Source organism: Astyanax mexicanus, chromosome 2 (genome assembly GCF_023375975.1).
Source record: "Astyanax mexicanus isolate ESR-SI-001 chromosome 2, AstMex3_surface, whole genome shotgun sequence".
In the NCBI taxonomy this organism is placed as follows: Eukaryota; Metazoa; Chordata; class Actinopteri; order Characiformes; family Acestrorhamphidae; genus Astyanax; species Astyanax mexicanus.
In genome coordinates, this window is record NC_064409.1 from 57,089,930 (window position 1) to 57,107,929 (window position 18,000).

The window sequence follows — 18,000 nt, forward strand, 5'->3', positions numbered from 1 at the left end:
GATCAAGATGGCACACTATGCATTTCTGATTTTATTTTTCAGTAATAATGTGTATGGTTATGATAAAGAGAGCACCAAATACTCTGGTTAAATGGATTTAAAAGCAGTGAAGTGAGTAAAACGTTGAATAAAAGCTTTCTGGGCTCAATGTGCTTTACAGTACTTTCAAATGTGCAGACACTGTCTCTATACCAAATTACACTATTGTAAAACATTGTGTATCCTGTATGAATGCTTCCTAAACTATGGAGATGCTATATTTCTGGCATATCATCCACATCTAACCTGATGAACAGATAAAGACTATGCATAGGAACTTATACCAAGATTACATTCTAGCAACCAGTAAAGCCAAGAGCTGTGATTTAAATGCACAAGCAATTTAGAGATCAAGAACTGTCTAATGAAACCACTATAATAATACAGTGGCATCAAGTTATCCAAAAGCAGTGTGTAAGACTGGTGGAGGAGAACATGCAAAGATGCATGACAACTGTGATTAAAAACCAGGGTTATTCCACCAAATATTCTTTTCTGAACTCATAAAACTACATGAATATGAACTTGTTTTCTTTGTATTATTCGAGGTCTGAAAGCTCTGTGTCTTTTTGTTATTTCAGCCATTTCTCATTTTCTGCAAATAAATGCTCTAAATGACAATATTTTTATTTGAAATTTGGGAGAAATGTTGTCTGTAGTTTATAGAATAAAATAACCGTGTTCATTTTATTAAAAAATATACCTATAAATATCAAAATCAGAGAAACTGATTCAGAAACTGAAGTGGTCTCAGAGCTGTATATTTATGGCATGGTATAGATTAAGTGATTTTGTTGATAACGGGAGAAAGCAAAGCAAATTGGATAGCTAACAACGTTTAAAGAAGATATGCCCAGTTTAGCAAACAACAATGAAACAAAAAGTTAAAACTAAATGGTTATGTCTCAGTTTTTCTGTATACAAGTATACAAACATAAAATGGAAAAGCACCCAAATAGAGAACCGACAAGCACACAAGCACAACACCAAACATCTTCCAGACCTTTGAAAGTGCTAGCTATTTACTGAGTTAGGCGGCTCCTAAAATGTTATCAGACAACATTGGCTTGCTATAACATCCCAGAGCAAATATTAGGAATCCCTGTAAACTGCAAAACAGAGGGGAAATTTTTGGTTCTGCTATGAAATGTGAATACGCACCACAGGAAGCTGCACGCTATCGGATATTAGCATAATACTAGTTAGTGCTAAAGGGCTCTAAACGCTGAAAAATTTCGCAGGGAACAGCAGTCTAAACGTGATCATTTTTCCCTTTTTAATTCTATTCGTCAAATGATTAGTTGAATTCTTCAATGTTTCTGTGCCACCTTAAAAGCTGCCTCTATTTTCACACAATTACACCAACACTGGCTTATTAGAAGTGTTCCTTCCACCTTAAACAGTAAATATATAAATACCAAATATATGTTGGTTTGTTTATTTTGAAGGCTACACTCACCTGTTAAAATGTGTAAGGAGTGGAGTAGTGATATATACACTGAATTTACACATACAGAAATTAAACTTATTTGAATCCAACCCCTTATGAGGAGTTAACAGTAAAAAATGTTAAAAGATTCCAAAAAGATTCAACCTAAATTTGAATCTTTTTGAAAACTGATTCAAACTAGTTTTCTACAGATTCGAATCTTTTTGAAAACTGATTCAAAGTACTTTTCTACAAATTCGAAACTTTTTGAAAAAAAAAACTGATTCAAATCTTTTTGAAAACTGATTCAAACTGTTTTTCTAAAGATTCGAATCAGTTTTCAAAAATGATTCGAATCTTTAGAAAAGTAGTCTTTTCTAAAGATTTCTAAAGATTTTCTGAAGATTCGAAAGTACTTTTCAACAGATTCTAATCTTTTTGAAAACTGATTCAAACTGTTTTTCTACAGATTCAAATCTTTTTGAAAACTGATTCGGACTACTTTTCTAAAGATTCTAATCTTTTTGAAAATCTGATTCAAACTGTTTTTCTACAGATTCAAATCTTTTTGAAAACTGATTCGGACTACTTTTCTAAAGATTCGAATCATTTTTGAAAACTGATTTAAACTACTTTTCTGAAGATTCGAATCTTTCTAAGAACTGATTAAAACGATTTTAAGAAAATTCGAATCGTCAAAATAACGCAAAATAGTATGTGGGTGCTTTTCCATATTTTTAAATATATGCTAGATTCAAAATTTGTCTAATAATAGTAATAGTAACAGTTATTTGAATCACCTGCATAAAATATTTGAATGGTTTTAAGTGGGTAAAGAAACATATCGCTTTTCAATAATTATTTGAATCCATACCAGATCCCTGCAAATGAGTGTTTTATTACTTAAATATCAATACTTAAATATATTAAGAGTGACTTATTAGCAGCAAGTAACAAATCAAATTTAAAAAGTATCATACTTTCCATGTGCTGTAGGACTTTTGTTTTGAAGTGCGGCAGTGGGGAGTTGGTGAAAACACTGCGCTGTATAGTTGAGTTCGCGTTATACCGGAGAGTCCCTGAAACTGCGGAGCTGCTGCGGTGGACGGTCAGGAAATGATGTTCCTGACAGACTTTTAGAGAGGTTTCAGAGTCAGACAGCGGTTAACTGGGTACCATAACTGTGTAGACGGAGAGCGGGTGTGTGAAATGAGGTGTTGTGGGTCTCGGTGAGCGGGGTTTTGAGTGTGTATCGCTGCTCTGTTGCTGTCAGTCAGCGCCGGGCTGGGCTGTGCTGTGGATCGGCGATAGGAAGGAAGGAAGGAGGGGAAGAAGGGAGCCTGCGCACTGCGGGGCCACGGAGCGGACTGGAAGAGACACTTTTCGGGAAGTTTGTTTGGAGAGTTGTTTAGTTCTTGAACTATGCTATTGTTACACAAATTGGTTGCCAAGTAGTTTGTATTTAGCTAACTAAGTTTACACAGTTAAAGTCGGCTGGCTCGATGTTTGGCAGGAGTAGCGTTAGGTTAGGTGGGTGAAGATTTGATTATTTGTACGGTGCGAGTTGTTTCGCTGACTTTGGCTAGCCAGCTAGTTAGCTAGCGTTAGCTACTCTAGCTCCCCTAGCTGTCTGTGTCTGTTGCTGGGCTTCAGTTGTCACACTGGGCACGCACTGCTTGGTGAAGGAGGTTTTTATTATTGTTGTTCAGTAGGTTAGCTAGTTAGTTAATTGCGTTTTTAACCTGACTGTCCACCCCCTATGGCCACAGATGTGACTGAGGGTGAAGGAGGCTTAAAACAAAGTGGTAACCTTACAGCCGCTGTGATTATGAACAAAAGCAGCTCCGAGTCAGACACACCCAGGACACTGGAAACGCTGGAAAACAAGCCGACAGGTCTCCACTCGTCACCGTCTGAACCGGGAAACGGTGCGAGTAAGGCCGCCGTGGTGTCTGTGGAGAACGGGGACAGAGCAGCCCAAAACAGGCCCACAAAAACAGGAGACCCGCTACAGGAAACTGCAGCTCCGCACGATGGAGGAAACCAGGAGAGGACACGGACCCAGCAGCCCTCGAGTCCTGTTAAACTACCACAGGCACAGAGCTCACCCGTGGAGCACAATGGAAGGTAACTTATAGCGCTATTAGCCTCCGGGGTTGAAGTTTAAAAGCTAACCCGACTACCTTTTCAGAGCTGAGGCGAGCAAGTGTCCCGTCAACTACAGATTCGACTTCAGTTTCTGAATCAGTTTTACTGATTTTGCTATTTATAGGTATATGTTTGAGTAAAATGAACATTGTTGTTTTTTTTTCTATAAACTACAAACAACATTTCTCCCAAATTCCAAAAAATAGCCATTTAGAGCATTTTTTTGCAGTAAAAGAGAAATGTTGATTTCTGAACTGTTAAAACTTTATGAATATGAACATATGCTGCATCTTTTTAATTATTTGTGAAAAGGATGCAGCATATATTCATATTCATAAAGATTTAAGAGTTCAGAAATCAATATTTGGTGGAATAACCCTGGGCTTTTAATCACAGTTTTCATGCATCTTGGCATGTCCTCCTCCACCAGTTTTACACACTGCTTTTGGAACTTTATGCCACTTCTGGTGCAAAAAATCAAGCAGTTCATCTTGATTTGATGACTTGTGATCATCCATCTTCCTCTTGATTATATTCCAGAGTGTTTCAATTTGGTAAAATCAAAAGTGGTCTCTTATTTTTTTTTTTTTCAGAGGTAAACAAGATAAAAAGAAACACATTCAGAGAGCATAACTAGATAGGTTAGATATACAAGGGTTTACAATTTGTACTGTTTGCATAAACATAGATTTAAAAACTCATTTTTTACAAGTAAAACTGTTTACATTTTGTATAATGTAACTTTTGCAAATAGAAACTCTAGATTTCAGAAATCTATATGTTTCTACTTATTGCAAACTGTAATTCCAAATATCAAATACCATGTAAATAGGATATGTGAAGTGAGTAATTAGAATAATTTTATTCTATAATTGTAACCTTATTAGATATTTAATAGCTGATATGTGAAATGAGAATTTTCAAGTGAAAATTACACACAAATCTTTAATTTTAGTTTTTACTTTAAAAATTGAGGTAGAACTGCATTCGCTGGTGTCATTTTAGGTTAAGACAGCTTTCAGTGGAAAATAGGAAGTCAGCTATTCAGTGCAACCCCCACTCCCCACCCCCCTAGCTCTCAAAGGGTAAACAACTTGATCCCAGACAAATGTGCAGACATTGACAAGTACACTGTAAAACTGTCAGTTGCTTTGTTGTCTTCTTGAACATATGAAAATTAATGTGTTTAAAGTCTGATGTCCTTCTCTCTAAAGATAGTGCTGTATGCAGACCATTTACTCAAATCTGCACAGTTAAGCTACATGATGCTGTTTTAATACTGTGTATCAAAAGCCGTAGTGTCTCTAAAAAAAACATGATATCAAACTCCCTTTTTCCAAGGGGTCTTGGACTGTTTAATTTTATTGACTGTGCTTACTCAGCACTCTGGGCTCTTGTCGGTTGCGAAGGTTAGTGTGAATGATTACAAACGTCCCCCTTGAAAAGCAAGAGTAACACTACACAGATGGCATAGCAATTAGCTGTGCACGACAGTCAACTAGTGTTTGTGTGGTCCCCCACACTCACATCTGAGTGACTTCCTTTGAAATGGCTAAATACCTTAGATGGCTTCATGCCTTATTTTCTTTGTTTCATGCACTGCTGCATTTAAACACGAGTCTGGGAGTTGATTGAAAAGTTACTTATTTTTTTTTAATTATATTTCATGATTAAGGAACCATACATACTGTTGCATTATCTTCTCTGTGTGTGTATACATGTTAATGTTATCATACTGATATATTCATTAATAACATGGTTCTAATAGTAAAGACTTCTTGCTCACAGTATCAGTGCTATAAAATCATATGTGGCAGGGAGAATGAAAGGTTTTTAACATTTATCATTGCTATGTAAAGACAGGAAATGGCTTGCACATATGTAATTCTTCTATATATATATTTAGCTCTGAAGTCTAAGAACATGTTTACCTCTTGGTCACTTCATTTCTCCTGAGAATCAGAAATCGGGTTTGTATCTGTATATGGCTAAGCCACATAAAAGTGTAAATGCATCCAAGAGACATTTGAAACAACATGAAACAAATACGATCACTTGAACACTTCTGAGGAGCTTTTAAGCCACATGTTATAGACACATGTCTCTAAGACTCATTCAACAATCCATACTTCTTCCTATGCAGTGCATTTCTGAGTTGATTAGTCTGATTGATTGTTTGCCTGTAAGAATTGATTGCTGAAGCTGTTGCTTTCCCCTAACTTTGAAGAATGGAGTATGGCATTGTAATGGCATTGGAAAATTGCAGTTTCCCAGTTAGGAAACAATGTTTAGCGCTGCACAGGAAGCGCTAAATGTATGAACAACCATTTGCCCTGTAATAAGCATATGGGTTGTATATTCCATTCCACACAGCAGTTTGATTTCAGTCCAGCTACCAGAGATGCATTTGACCACTAAGTGTAAATGCATCTGGTTAAATTTTTATCTGGATCCACTCCAGATACTTTTTGCATGAAGTGACCTGGTGTAAACAGGGTCTGAGTGAACCTGAAATTTACTTTGATGCTGTTCTCATCTGCTCACTTCATGCGTCTTTGGATCTCAGGATTATATCTGAATAAGGCCAATCCACTTAAAAATGCAAGTGTGAACACACTTAATATTAATTAAAGATTCACTCAAACCATTCATCAACCAACACACCTCTCAGGGCAACTGTAACGTCAGTAGTAATGTAGCGAGATTGCATGTTTTGTGTCACACACTGATCAGATTTTTGTCTGATCAACTCAAGACACATTTGACGATAAAGCATGTGGCTAAAATATGGATTTAATTCTGACAGTGTAGCATCAACAGGATCTTTGTTCACATTTAAATCCTGATTATTTGTGCAACTAATCTTTTTCTCAAGTGTGTTAATTGCCTTGACTTGGCTCTGCTGGAAAGGAAAATAGGAATGATATCATTCAATTTATTTGCCAGCCTATTTTTGCTCCAGACATCAGTGTATTGTTGTTTACTTTAGTCTTCCTTCGTTGTTCAGAAACAGATTTGTGAGTCTTTTAAACAACATGGTTCAGACAAAAAGTCCTACAAATAGTCGACTGCAACTGTGCTTTGATTTAAACCCGAAAGAACTACTAATCTGTTGATATGTTGATCCCTGCTTTAGAAAAATGACCCAGAGTGTTTTTTTGTTTGTTTTTAAGACTAAATGCATTTCAAGCTGTATGAAAAGATTTCTTGTGACATTTCTTTTTTTCAGTCACAGTATAGGGGGGATGTATTGGTATATTTTATTAACTTGTAAGCAAATTTTGTTGTTCATAAAGTACTTTGAGACTTTGTTTGCAGAAATATTTGGGATTACTACATCAAAGAGGCTCATACAAATTCCTGTTTGTGCTAGTACACTTGCCTGAATTTAGTTAAGCAATTTTTATATTCTATAAGCTAAGCCCTAATTCTCTGCTTGTTAGACTCTTAAATGCAGAAGCCATATTAGGTAATAGAGCAGCCAGCTTGACGTCATAGGCCAATTCAGAATTAGCACAACACTATGATTCAGGTGGAGCAGCAACTATGACTCACTTTAAGGCTTCTGTTGTTGATTCTTGTCTTTATTCTCGACGAGCCTATTGGATTCTATTGTGAGTGTAATATGTGCTAAACTATGGAGAGTGATGGAACCTGAGGCAGTGGTTTGTAATCAATTGCCTTGATGTCTGCATGTCTTTTTTTGCCTTAGTTTTGAGCAACAGGAGTCGGTCGCTACCACAGAAGCTCGATTGAGAATGGAAGGGGTGGAGCTAAAAGAAGAATGGCAAGATGAAGACTTCCCCAGGTAAAAACTAAATCAGTCAGTCAAAGTGCATAGCTTTAAGCCAACTCTGATTTGTTCTCTTCATGAATTGACACTGAAGCTTGTTAGAACATTTTAGTGTTGGGAGTAGGAAAAGTTTAAGGTGTTGAAGTTTAAAAAAAATGAAAATACCTGTTTAAAACACTTTAGGAGGTGGTTTGAGGAGCATTTAAGCCACACGTTATAGCAGTGTAAATACATTTAACAACTTATACTCCTTCCCATATAGTGCGTTACTGATTTGGTTAGTTTAAACAGTTGTAAACAGTTGAAAGATTTCATTGATATGTAAATCAGTGCAAAAAACAGCATTATAATGTAGCCAATCTGTGTTAATGAGTGAAAGCAATCAGTATCATCATTAATCTACTTGCAATCAATCAGAAGTAAAGATCACCAGACCAGAATTTGGATTTATTTGGAAACCTTTGTCCGGTGTGATTTGTTCTAAATGTGGGTATGAAATTCAAGTGGGTAGTAATCTCAGATATTGTTTTGCTTGGATTGTAAAGGTTTTATTGTAATTTATTTGTTTTTGGTTCATTTGAATTTTAAGACCTCTACCTGAAGAAGAAGACATTCAACTTGATGACGATCTCTTCCCTGGAGAAGGAGATTCTGGTATGAACTCGTAGTTCGGGTGGGAATCACAGGGCATGTCATGTTAGGATGTTGTCATAATAGGTTGCCAATGATATCACAATACTATGATTCTTCGTTACTCAGTATATTATAAAACTATTTTCTATAATCCTTCACATTGTCTTTGTAACTGAAGAGGATAAAAATATTCAACATATACAAATACCAGGACTTATTTATTTATTAGTGATAGTTACATAGAAGAGTATGAAGCAGTGTACAATAATGTGCATAGCTTAGCTTGCTCGTGTCTCTTTATACATACTGAAACTGTAAAATAACCATAAACTACTACTGTACACTTTAAACTATTGTACTGTACTACTGTACACTACAAAAACATTGTTTCAAATTGTGTAACATGTGCTTACAAAAAAAGTAAATAAAAAAAAAAACTAAATGCAAAAAAATAAATATTGATATTTAATTTTACGTATTTTTTACTTATCGCAAACAAAAATTATACTATATATTACCATATCAATATTTGGCCACGAGCCTGTTCCAAAGTGTCCACAATCTCTTTTTAATCCTGCTTTGGGGGACCCACTAATACACTTTATGCAGAGCTGTGCTGTACCAGGGCACAAAAAGAGAACCACTCATCTAGTTTTCCATAGCTTTTACATTCAATTGTTACTCTCTGCATTTTGAAACTGTTGTTTTGCTTTACTTTTGCAGCCCCACAAGCATATGGATCGAACAGTGGAAAAAGAACGAAAAGGAGGCTGTTGGCCCCAGATATCAGTCTGAATCTAGATCGCAGCGAGGGCTCAGTGCTCTCTGACGAGCTGGATGAAAGCACAGAGTTAGACCTGGATGGCATGGACACCCCCTCAGACAACAGCAACGAGTTTGAATGGGAAGGTAGGAGTTCTTCAGCATCCAGTCTGTTAATATTCCCATAAAACACTAATACCTTAAAGACAAATAACACGATCCTGAAGCCGTTGGTCCATTGCTTTTAGGAAGTAGTCACATCTCTCTGCAGTTCATCCTATGGCTTGGGTTCTGTTGCTCAGATGGTGAAAAACAGCAGGTGGTGCACACGACTACACAGTTAAACCTTATTTTTGTTTTGTTTCCATTCTGCTTCGTTCTTCTCTCTGTCCTGGATGGATTGTTTCCTCTCAGTGGTTGGGAGTAGGCCTCTGGCCTGCACTCTGTGGTAAGGTTATTTGGGTGGTCGTTCATGTCAAATCCGTGAAAGTTGATTGCAAATTGTAAATTTATCCTTTATTATTTTGATTTTTTTTAACCATTTACATTGAATGCTGCAACTATATCATCTAAATCTTTAATCCCAGTGCCCCATTGTAAATGTGTTGTTTTTTATTATTATTTATTCATCATTTATTTATTTATTTTTCAGATTTTTGCATGGTTTCAGTTACGTCAAACCAGTGAATCTACCAGTAAATTTTAATTTAATTCAATTGTATGAATTTGTTATGCTTGGGAAACAATGTTTGTGATTTCCCCCCTTTCTTTAATATAAATATCTGAATGATTAAATGTCCTTTAGAGGCTGGCAGGAATTTTTGCTTTTCTTTTAAATCATAGCCAGTCTATTCAGCCACTGCATTACATATGTTTATATGCATGATTTGATTTGATTGTATTTGTATTTATTTTTTATCAAATGCTGCACCACGTTCTTCGCTATTAGTGCAAATGTTTGTAGACACCTGCTCCTCCAGAGTTTCTTTGAAATATTGGGTAATAATTGGGAGTCTGTTTGCCCTTTTCTCCAGTAACAGCCTCTTCTCTTTACCAAAGGCTTTACACTAGATGTTGTAACGTTGCTGTGATGATTTTATGGCGTTTGGTCATTAAAGCACTAGTGAGGTTAGGTACTGTGAATGGATGATGAGTTAAAGGTTTAAAAACACCACTAAAACCTATCCCAGAGATATTGGCTTAAGCTTTTTAGAGAATGCCACTACTTTACAGCCCAGTGCTGCAGGGCTTTATCCTGCTTTATCTACCGGATGGCATTGGGCATGGTGATTTTGGACTCAAAAAGCGTGGCTGCTCCAGAACGTCCTGTTATATATTTGTAATGCTTTTCTATGGTGATTAGACAAACTTTGCGTGCACAACCATAAAGGCCTGTGTCAGTAATGGGTTTACTCTTAAAGTAGCTAAGCTCACTCATTAAAAGCAGTGTCTGGATACGTTTGTACGTATAGTGTATGAACATTTTTCAGAATAAATTTAAAAAATCAATCAAAATAAAATGTCTTCATGATTTTGAATGTAATAAGGGCGTTTTTTCTCAATAATGTGATTACTGTTTGATTTGAATGTTGAAAAATATAATTTAAGAAGCTGACAGCGATAATATTCATTAGTTTGAGACTTTTATTCTGCATTTGTTTCCAGAACATGAACTGTGAAACAAGTCACATTTCAGTGAGAATAGATTTTGCATAGCAAGTAGATTAGACTTCAAATATGCTATTTATATCTACTTGGCCTCTGCAGCATGTCAGTGTTAATTTGGGAGGAGCTGACTATTGGATTAGTGCCTAGAGCAGTACAATAGCACCTGTGGGTAATGAGAGCATATTTCCTGGTTTTAGGTTTACTGCCAAAGATATACTGCATTGTTGTAGGCTATGAAGAAGAAACGCACACACATTTATATGCACCAGAATGTCTGACACCCTCATTCTTGCCCTTTTAGATGATCTTCCAAAGCCCAAGAGCACAGACCTCCTGCAGAAAGGTGTAGAGTCAGTGAGAGAGTACTCTGCCTCTGAGGAACGTGACGAGGGCAGACGCTGGAGGATCTTCCGTATTGGCGATCAGGAGCACAGGGTGGATATGAAGGCTATCGAACCCTACAAAAGAGTTATCAGCCACGGAGGTCAGTAATGACACGGCTACAGTTCAGCATATGTGTGAGAGCCTTCTTTGTATAATATTAGTGAAACCTTTAAATTAACATGTTATTTGCCTAAATATACACTTGTTTACCAAATAAACAATACCCCCTGGCCCATTTAGCCTTGTGTGTATAATTATCTGTCATGCCGAACTCAGATTTAGCCGTGTAGAATTAATAACACGGTACAGCTGAATTGTTAATCATGTGAGTTTGTGAGAAGGATTGTCTACAGGCATGCTCAGACACGGCTCTTACTTTCACAGGATATTACGGAGATGGACTGAATGCTATCATCGTCTTTGCAGTTTGCTTTATGCCTGAGAGCAATCAACCAAACTATAGATACATAATGGACAATCTTTTCAAGTAAGTGAGTTCTGATTGTGTGGTGTCTGTTTATCCACCTTTTTACAAGGAGTCATTTAGGCCACATCCACACGTATGCGGATAGTCTTAAACAATTTGGAAAACAGTTACAGTTACAGTTGATAAAATATAATTCCAATATCAATATGGATCATTAAAATGGGGGAAAAACTGCTAAAAAGGACTACAAATTAAGTACTTACAAACTTTTGACTTCATGTTTAATGTGCCGTGTAATAATGGTATACATATAAATAACTGGTATACATTATTCTGATATTTAATCTGGTTTGTTATGGATGGATGGAGCTAAATACAGGGCAATCGTGGAAGAAAACCTGTTGAAGGCAACTGGAAAAGAGATTCACCTTCCAGCAAGACAATGACCTTAAACATACAACCAGAGCTACAATGGAATGGTTTAGATCAAAGAATATTTGTGTAAGAATGGCCCAGTCTTAAATAGCATTGAGCGTCTGTGGCAAGACATGAAAATTGCTGTTGACAGATGCTCTCCATCCAACTTGGTTGAGCTTGAGCTGTTTTATAAAAAAAATTGGGCAAAAATCTCAGTCTCTAAATGTGCAAAGCTAGTAGAGACAAACCCCAAAGTACTTACAGTTGTAATCACAGCAAATGGTGGCTCTACTAAGTATTGATATAGGGGGACTGAATACTTTTTTTCTCATCACACTTTTCAGTTTTTTTTTTTTTTTTTCTTTTTGGTACAAATTTTAAAAACCCTGTATCATTTTCATTCCACTTCACTTAAAATCGCAATAAAATACATTTAAGTTTGTGGTTGTAAGGTGACAAAATGGAAAAGTGGAAAAGTTCAAGGGGTATGAACTGTATAAAAAAACTAATTCCAGTTGCTATTATTTTTTTCTGCATTGATGACATGCTCTTATAAAGTATTGCTTCATAATTAAATGTTGAATGCCTTATGGAACCCTTGAATTTGAGAAAGTGGTTTGATCTCATTTGGAATGATGAATGGGTTTATCGTTCTCAGGTATGTGATAGGCACTCTGGAGCTGCTGGTGGCAGAGAACTATATGATTGTGTACCTAAACGGTGCAACTTCTCGTCGTAAGATGCCCAGCGTGGGCTGGCTTAGGAAATGCTATCAGCAGATAGACCGGAGGTGAGTCCTGCAGACTCATTGTGACAAGCTTTAGTTTCTAACTGCCACAAATACAGTGACAAGCCAAATATTATTCACTTAATCTGCTACCATTTAATTGTAATTGGATTTTAATTCATATGTATAAAGTATACATATTTATAAAAAAAAAAACAGTGATTAAGCTGAGATGCGAAATAATATTTGAACAGAAGATGCACTTTTAGGTTTCATAGTGATTAAAGTTGAAAAGTATTTGTTACTGGTAATGACTTGTCATGTTCAGCAGCTTGTTTTTTTGTATTAATCTAAACTATTTGCATCTTTGTTTTGGGTAAAGGTTAAGAAAGAATCTCAAGTCTTTGATAATCGTCCATCCCTCTTGGTTCATTCGCACTCTCCTCACCCTCACAAAACCCTTTATAAGGTAAAATCCCTTATAATCTACATATGATCATGATACATGTAGATCATCTTTTCAGAAATGTCTTTTTGCAATCATGTTAATTTAATTCCTGTTTTCCTCCCAGCTCAAAATTTACCCAAAAAATTAGGTTTGTGTACAGCCTGACAGAACTGGCTGAACTTGTTCCAATGGAATATGTGTCAATACCAGATTGCATCAAGCAGTAAGTGACTTTTGATGATTTCGATGATCATTTGATTTTGTGGTTGTTGTAACTAGTTTTATCTCCCTGCCCGTTTTCCCCTTTTTGTACATTTTTGTATTTGAATTAAAAAGGAATCTATAACCAAATATTTGTGCAAGTTCTGGTCTGGTGACCAAGATAAAAAGTGATAAATAAATGTTCAGTCATCAGATGGAAGAAAACAGTGCAGAGGCGCATCCTTTTGAACATTTATTTTCTTAATTCTTAAAGTTATTGAATTTTGTTTGTATGTTTGTTGGATCATAATAAAAAAATAGCCATGAGTTGTTCTTTCTGTAAAACACCATTTCTCTGAACGTAAATGTTATTATGTGTAGTTTTACTAGTTTGGGTAAATAATAATAAATAATAATAATAATAATAATAATAATAAAAAGCTAAATCTATATCTTTTATCTAAAAAATAAAAATATTAGCATGGCTTTCAGATATCTAAGGGCCTACCCCATCAAATATCAGTCCCTCATAAACATGGATAATGAAAAGCACCTGGCCAATGTTCAAAACCAGTGGAATGAAGTTAGGGCTGATAAAGCAAAGTGATCCAAAAAGTCTGCCACAAACCATTTGCTGCATTCAGAAAACTACATACCAGTTAGTCCAGTTTGCTGCAGCATCAGGGAATCACATTATCTACCTGATTGTGAGCAGAAGCTGCACCATGTAGCTGACTACATTAACTATATATATGTGTAATGTAAATAAATCAATGTAGACTATCAAAAGACTGTAACGAAACTCCATAAATATTAGTTAAAACTGTTCAGTTTGATTTAAACTCACCCTGTATCAGGTGAGACCTTTGTCGCTTTAGTGTGCACAGGAATATTTAATGGAAATCAATATAAAAAAGTATCCCCCCTCCCCCAAAAGAATGACTAGGTTTAAGGAGTAATTGACGAATTGAAAGAGTAAATAAGGGAATTTGTTCTATTAGATTATTATTTATATATATATATATATATATATATATATATATATATATATATATATATATATATATATATATATATATATATATTTATATATATATATATATATATTTTTTTTTTTTTTTATTAGTGGTAGTAGTAGTAGTAGTAGTAGCAGCAGTAGTAGTAGTATGGCAATAAAATAAATGGCTGCCACAACATTTGAATTTTACTAGCTTCTTCATCAGTCTTGCATCTCTGTAAAGATGGTTTCTGCCTTTTACTAAATGCCTAAAGTGCCACGCCTCTTCTTGTGAGTATGACTGTCTGCTTCATTAGCTCTCGTATCTTAACCTCCTTTTCCCTGCCCTTCTTCAAAGGTTTGATGAAGAAAAAAATAGGAAAACACATAAAAGGTATCGTTATATTCACACTAGGGCTTGCGCCAGATGTTACATGTATTGCACAAAACTAACAGTTAATTGGCTTTAAGGAACGTTACTAAATATTCTCACGCATGTGTTGTTGTTTGTTGCTGAATCAGAAAGTGCTGACTTGTCAGTTTGTGTTGTTTGTTAAAGGTCATGTACTCCTGCACTGTTGGCATTCACTGCATGTTCTGTTCATGGCAGATTAGCACTGTTTCACATTTTAGGATCTTGTTATGCTGCTTATTATACTGGTATTCTAGCTACGAAAAGAGGGATTTTGTCCATTAAACATATTTCCTCCATAATGCAGATATGACCTTGTTAATCTTTGCTTTAAAAAAAAAATCTAAAGAATCTACAGATTTGGATGCTGATGTAATTTCTGCACTGTGACGTAATCTGAATGGTATGTATAGCTAAGCTGCTTCCATCTTCTATGGGGGAAGTCTCGTTGGACTTCAGTCACATGCGGTGCCTGTTTGTTTTCTGTTACATGAAGGGTTTGTCTGAATTTGCACGCTTCACAGCTACTTGCATGCTTCACCCTGTACAGCCCTGCCCTGCCCAGCCCAGCCCTGCCCGGCACTTCACACATCTGTGCTGTCTTTGCAGACCTTCCAGTTCAACTAGCTAGCATTTACCATGAAAGAAAAGTGGTTGACTTCTGGGGATATTTTAAATACTTCTTTAGTTGAATTCAGGTAGATCAGGTTTAGCCACAGTTGTGTTCTAAAATGTGAAAATGATCAGGGAATAGTTTGTGTATGGGTGTATAGGTCTTTTAGAATTTCTTTGTCCGTGTTGTACACTCTGCAGACTCTTTTCATGTTGGTAAACAAAGCACCTGCACCACCCAGCTGCTTTATCTCTACCACGTCATGTACTCCCAGTATAGTAAATTGCGGAACAGACAAGAATACTTTGCTTATTATTGTGCCTCAGACATTTAACTAACTAAATCATGTTGGCATAAACTGGCTTTAGTTAGGCCTATATGTGAACACATTTTTAGCTGAAGTTAGGAAGGTAATGTTAGATTTTTCTCCCATAAGCCCCAGTGCACTTCTTGGTTCTTTTTGTCTCTGTTTATTCAAAGCAACTCCAATCATGCAAACCTGTCTAACTAACCATATATGTGTTAAATTGTAAGGCTAAATGTAAATCTAATGTAATTGTGTGTCCCCAGGCAGAAAATATTTAATTGCTACTGGTAATGACTAGCCATTAGTCACCATTGTGAACTTATTTATGTGCTTAAAGTCTAATTTTGTTAAATTTGTATTCAAGTGTATTTAAAATGGAATTCTTGTACATTTACTCTGTTACAGTTCAAAAAGAAAATGCCTCTTTTTCCCCTCACTTACACTTTTATTTTGACCTTTAAAGCCCTGTGGCAATAAATGTGATTCAATGTGTACATGGTACATGCACACTGTACATATTTGTAGTGAACAATGGGCAGTTACTGATACCTAGTGGACTGTAAAGGTACTGCAGGATTAATTGAAAACATTAATTGAATATTACATTTTCATAGTTTTGAATAGTTACAAGCAGTTTATTCTGCTTTTGTTAGAGCATTGCTGTGTTGTGATTGCATTCAGTAACAAGACCCTTAGTGAAGTCAGAATGTTGAGTGATGACTCATCCCAAAGGATTTGGATATAGATGTTGTGCAATCAGTGCTAATAGTCATAGTGCAAATAGGTTCCTGCACTGTTTATCTGCTCCAGAGTGTTACTTAATTGGCAGTATGTCTCATATATAAGCTGTGTATGTGCATTTGCTCATCTGTATCAGCAATGGGTACATCTTAAAAGTAGCTGAATGCATTCTTCATAAGGTGTGTCCACAAATATTTAGACATTTATTGTAGGTGTGTAGACACTGATTTTCTTGCTCTCACTTAACAGAGCATGTGTGCATGAAGAAAATGAAAAATACTGGCAATATATGTACATTATTGTACTCACACATTTACACGTTATGGCCCCAGGAGATTGATTTCCTTCCAGTGTTTTTAAAATTGCCTGTAGAACCAAATACACCAACCACAAAGCTTTATATAGTTTGTGTGAGGTTTAGTGTTAAGGAACACTTAAGGTCCGTTTCTCAGACAATAATTAAGTCTTGTATTGGACTTCACAGCATTTTATAGATTTTTTATTAAAAGATAATTATAGCCTATAATTAGGCTTAATTCCCTGTACATGAAACTGACCCTTAATTTAACTCTGTTTTGGTTTTGTTTTTTTTTTGCACATTCATGCATTTATTTAAAGAGTATTTGTCAGTCTTTCACCTCTGTTTGTAACATATAAACATTTATGTATGTTTGTTTGTTTATCCTCCAACAGGATCGACCAAGACATGCGTGGCAAAGTGGAGATTGGAACCGCAGCAGTGCCGGAGTGAAAGTGAAGAAGAGCGGAATAAGAAGTGGATGACAAGAATGTTATTTTTTTATGTATGTTCTCTCAGCTGGAAAATGTTAGTGCCTTTCAAGACTGTGTTGCCTGTTACATGGTGAAATTTTTAATCTTTATTGTAAAAGTGTGCCAAACATTGGTCAAAATCTTGATGTGCTTTCAGCATTTTTATAACCTCTCATGTATGAACTGATTTGTCATTTTTCAAGGAATCCTGTCTCTCGCTCCTATTTAAGGCACTTTGTTTAAGATAGGGGATGCATGTTGTACTATGTTACATTTAAATACATATTTATATTCAAATGGTGATAAAGGAGAGATATTAATATATATATATATTTTTTTTGCATTTGGACAGTCCTGTTTGGTGTTACGGTTGTTTAGTGAAATCTCACAGCGTCATACCTGTTACTGTTTACTGCTTGTTTTGATCTCATATGAGGAAAGCTTTGTGTTGTCCTCTTCCTGTCTGTCCACTGAAAGGGAGGATAAGAAAAGGATGGAACCATTAGTTTACTGTAAGTTTTAGTCACAGGTTGTACTGAATGAATCACGTCATTTGAATTCTGTAGTTCACATTTGTCAAAAAAATTGTTTGGGTGTGGGCTCTTGTATAATATTTCCTTGCAAGTAAACTTCCACACAAAAGGCTGGTCGTTTTTATAATACTGTGTTGCCACACATTTCTTTTTAATTTTTTTTTCTATTTCAATTTTTTTTTCCTCATTTTCTCCCCAATTTACACAACCAATTACCCAAGCCACTCATTAGGACTTCTCATATCATTAGTGATGCCCCAACACCAGGTGGGTGAGGACTAGCACATGCCTCCTCAGATACATGTAGTCAAGCAGAGACGCCTCGTGCTGTCGACATCACCCTTTAGCGTGATGTGGGTAGAGAGCCCCATCTACCCACCCAGAGAGAGCAAGGCCATTTGTGCTCTCTCAGGACTCCGGTGGCTGATGGCAAGCTTCATGAACAGGATTCAAAGCAGCAATTTCCTGATCATAGCGGAAGCGCTTAGCCAGCTGGACCACTCTGAGCCGTTGCCACACACTTCTAGTAAAAATTGGACATTGTGCAATT

The 18,000-nt window shown here is 36.1% G+C and overlaps 1 protein-coding gene and 1 long non-coding RNA gene across 5 annotated transcripts in view; one reads left to right on the plus strand and one right to left on the minus strand.

The window, feature by feature from the left end:
- The window catches only part of LOC111193101 (uncharacterized), a 130,145-nt gene extending 128,537 nt beyond the window's left edge, over positions 1 to 1,608 (minus strand). The window contains exon 1 of one of the 2 annotated variants that reach the window (XR_007437841.1): positions 1,499 to 1,608. This is a non-coding gene — a long non-coding RNA (uncharacterized LOC111193101). Of the gene's footprint in view, positions 1 to 1,200; positions 1,275 to 1,498 lie in introns of those variants that run through there. The other variant, XR_007437842.1, reaches the window with a different exon arrangement.
- A 906-nt stretch (positions 1,609 to 2,514) lies between these two features.
- bnip2 (BCL2 interacting protein 2) lies at positions 2,515 to 17,577 on the plus strand. Of its 3 annotated transcripts, XM_049474629.1 has the most exons (12): positions 2,515 to 3,595; positions 7,329 to 7,424; positions 7,999 to 8,063; positions 8,766 to 8,951; positions 10,774 to 10,956; positions 11,241 to 11,343; positions 12,359 to 12,490; positions 12,810 to 12,896; positions 13,000 to 13,098; positions 14,432 to 14,467; positions 14,835 to 14,888; positions 16,840 to 17,577. In XM_049474629.1, exons 1-11 carry the CDS (start codon positions 3,228 to 3,230, stop codon positions 14,854 to 14,856), a joined length of 1,377 nt encoding a protein of 458 aa, XP_049330586.1. In that variant the 5' UTR covers positions 2,515 to 3,227; the 3' UTR covers positions 14,857 to 14,888; positions 16,840 to 17,577. The 3 variants fall into 3 exon arrangements, with proteins under 3 accessions (XP_049330586.1, XP_007246551.3, XP_007246552.3); XM_007246489.4 differs by lacking the exon at positions 14,835 to 14,888; XM_007246490.4 differs by lacking the exons at positions 14,432 to 14,467; positions 14,835 to 14,888 and having other exon boundaries at positions 2,516 to 3,595.
- Positions 17,578 to 18,000: the final 423 nt, after the last annotated feature.

What these genes read in the sequence shown, in the direction of transcription:
- bnip2 (XM_007246489.4), top strand. Translation starts at nt 3,228, where the DNA reads ATGGCCACAGATGTGACTGAGGGTGAAGGAGGCTTAAAACAAAGTGGT. An exon ending in CCCTGGAGAAGGAGATTCTG is followed by an intron (nt 8,064 to 8,765) that starts GTATGAACTCGT and finishes TTACTTTTGCAG; the next exon opens with CCCCACAAGCATATGGATCG. An exon ending in TATCAGCAGATAGACCGGAG is followed by an intron (nt 12,491 to 12,809) that starts GTGAGTCCTGCA and finishes TTTTGGGTAAAG; the next exon opens with GTTAAGAAAGAATCTCAAGT.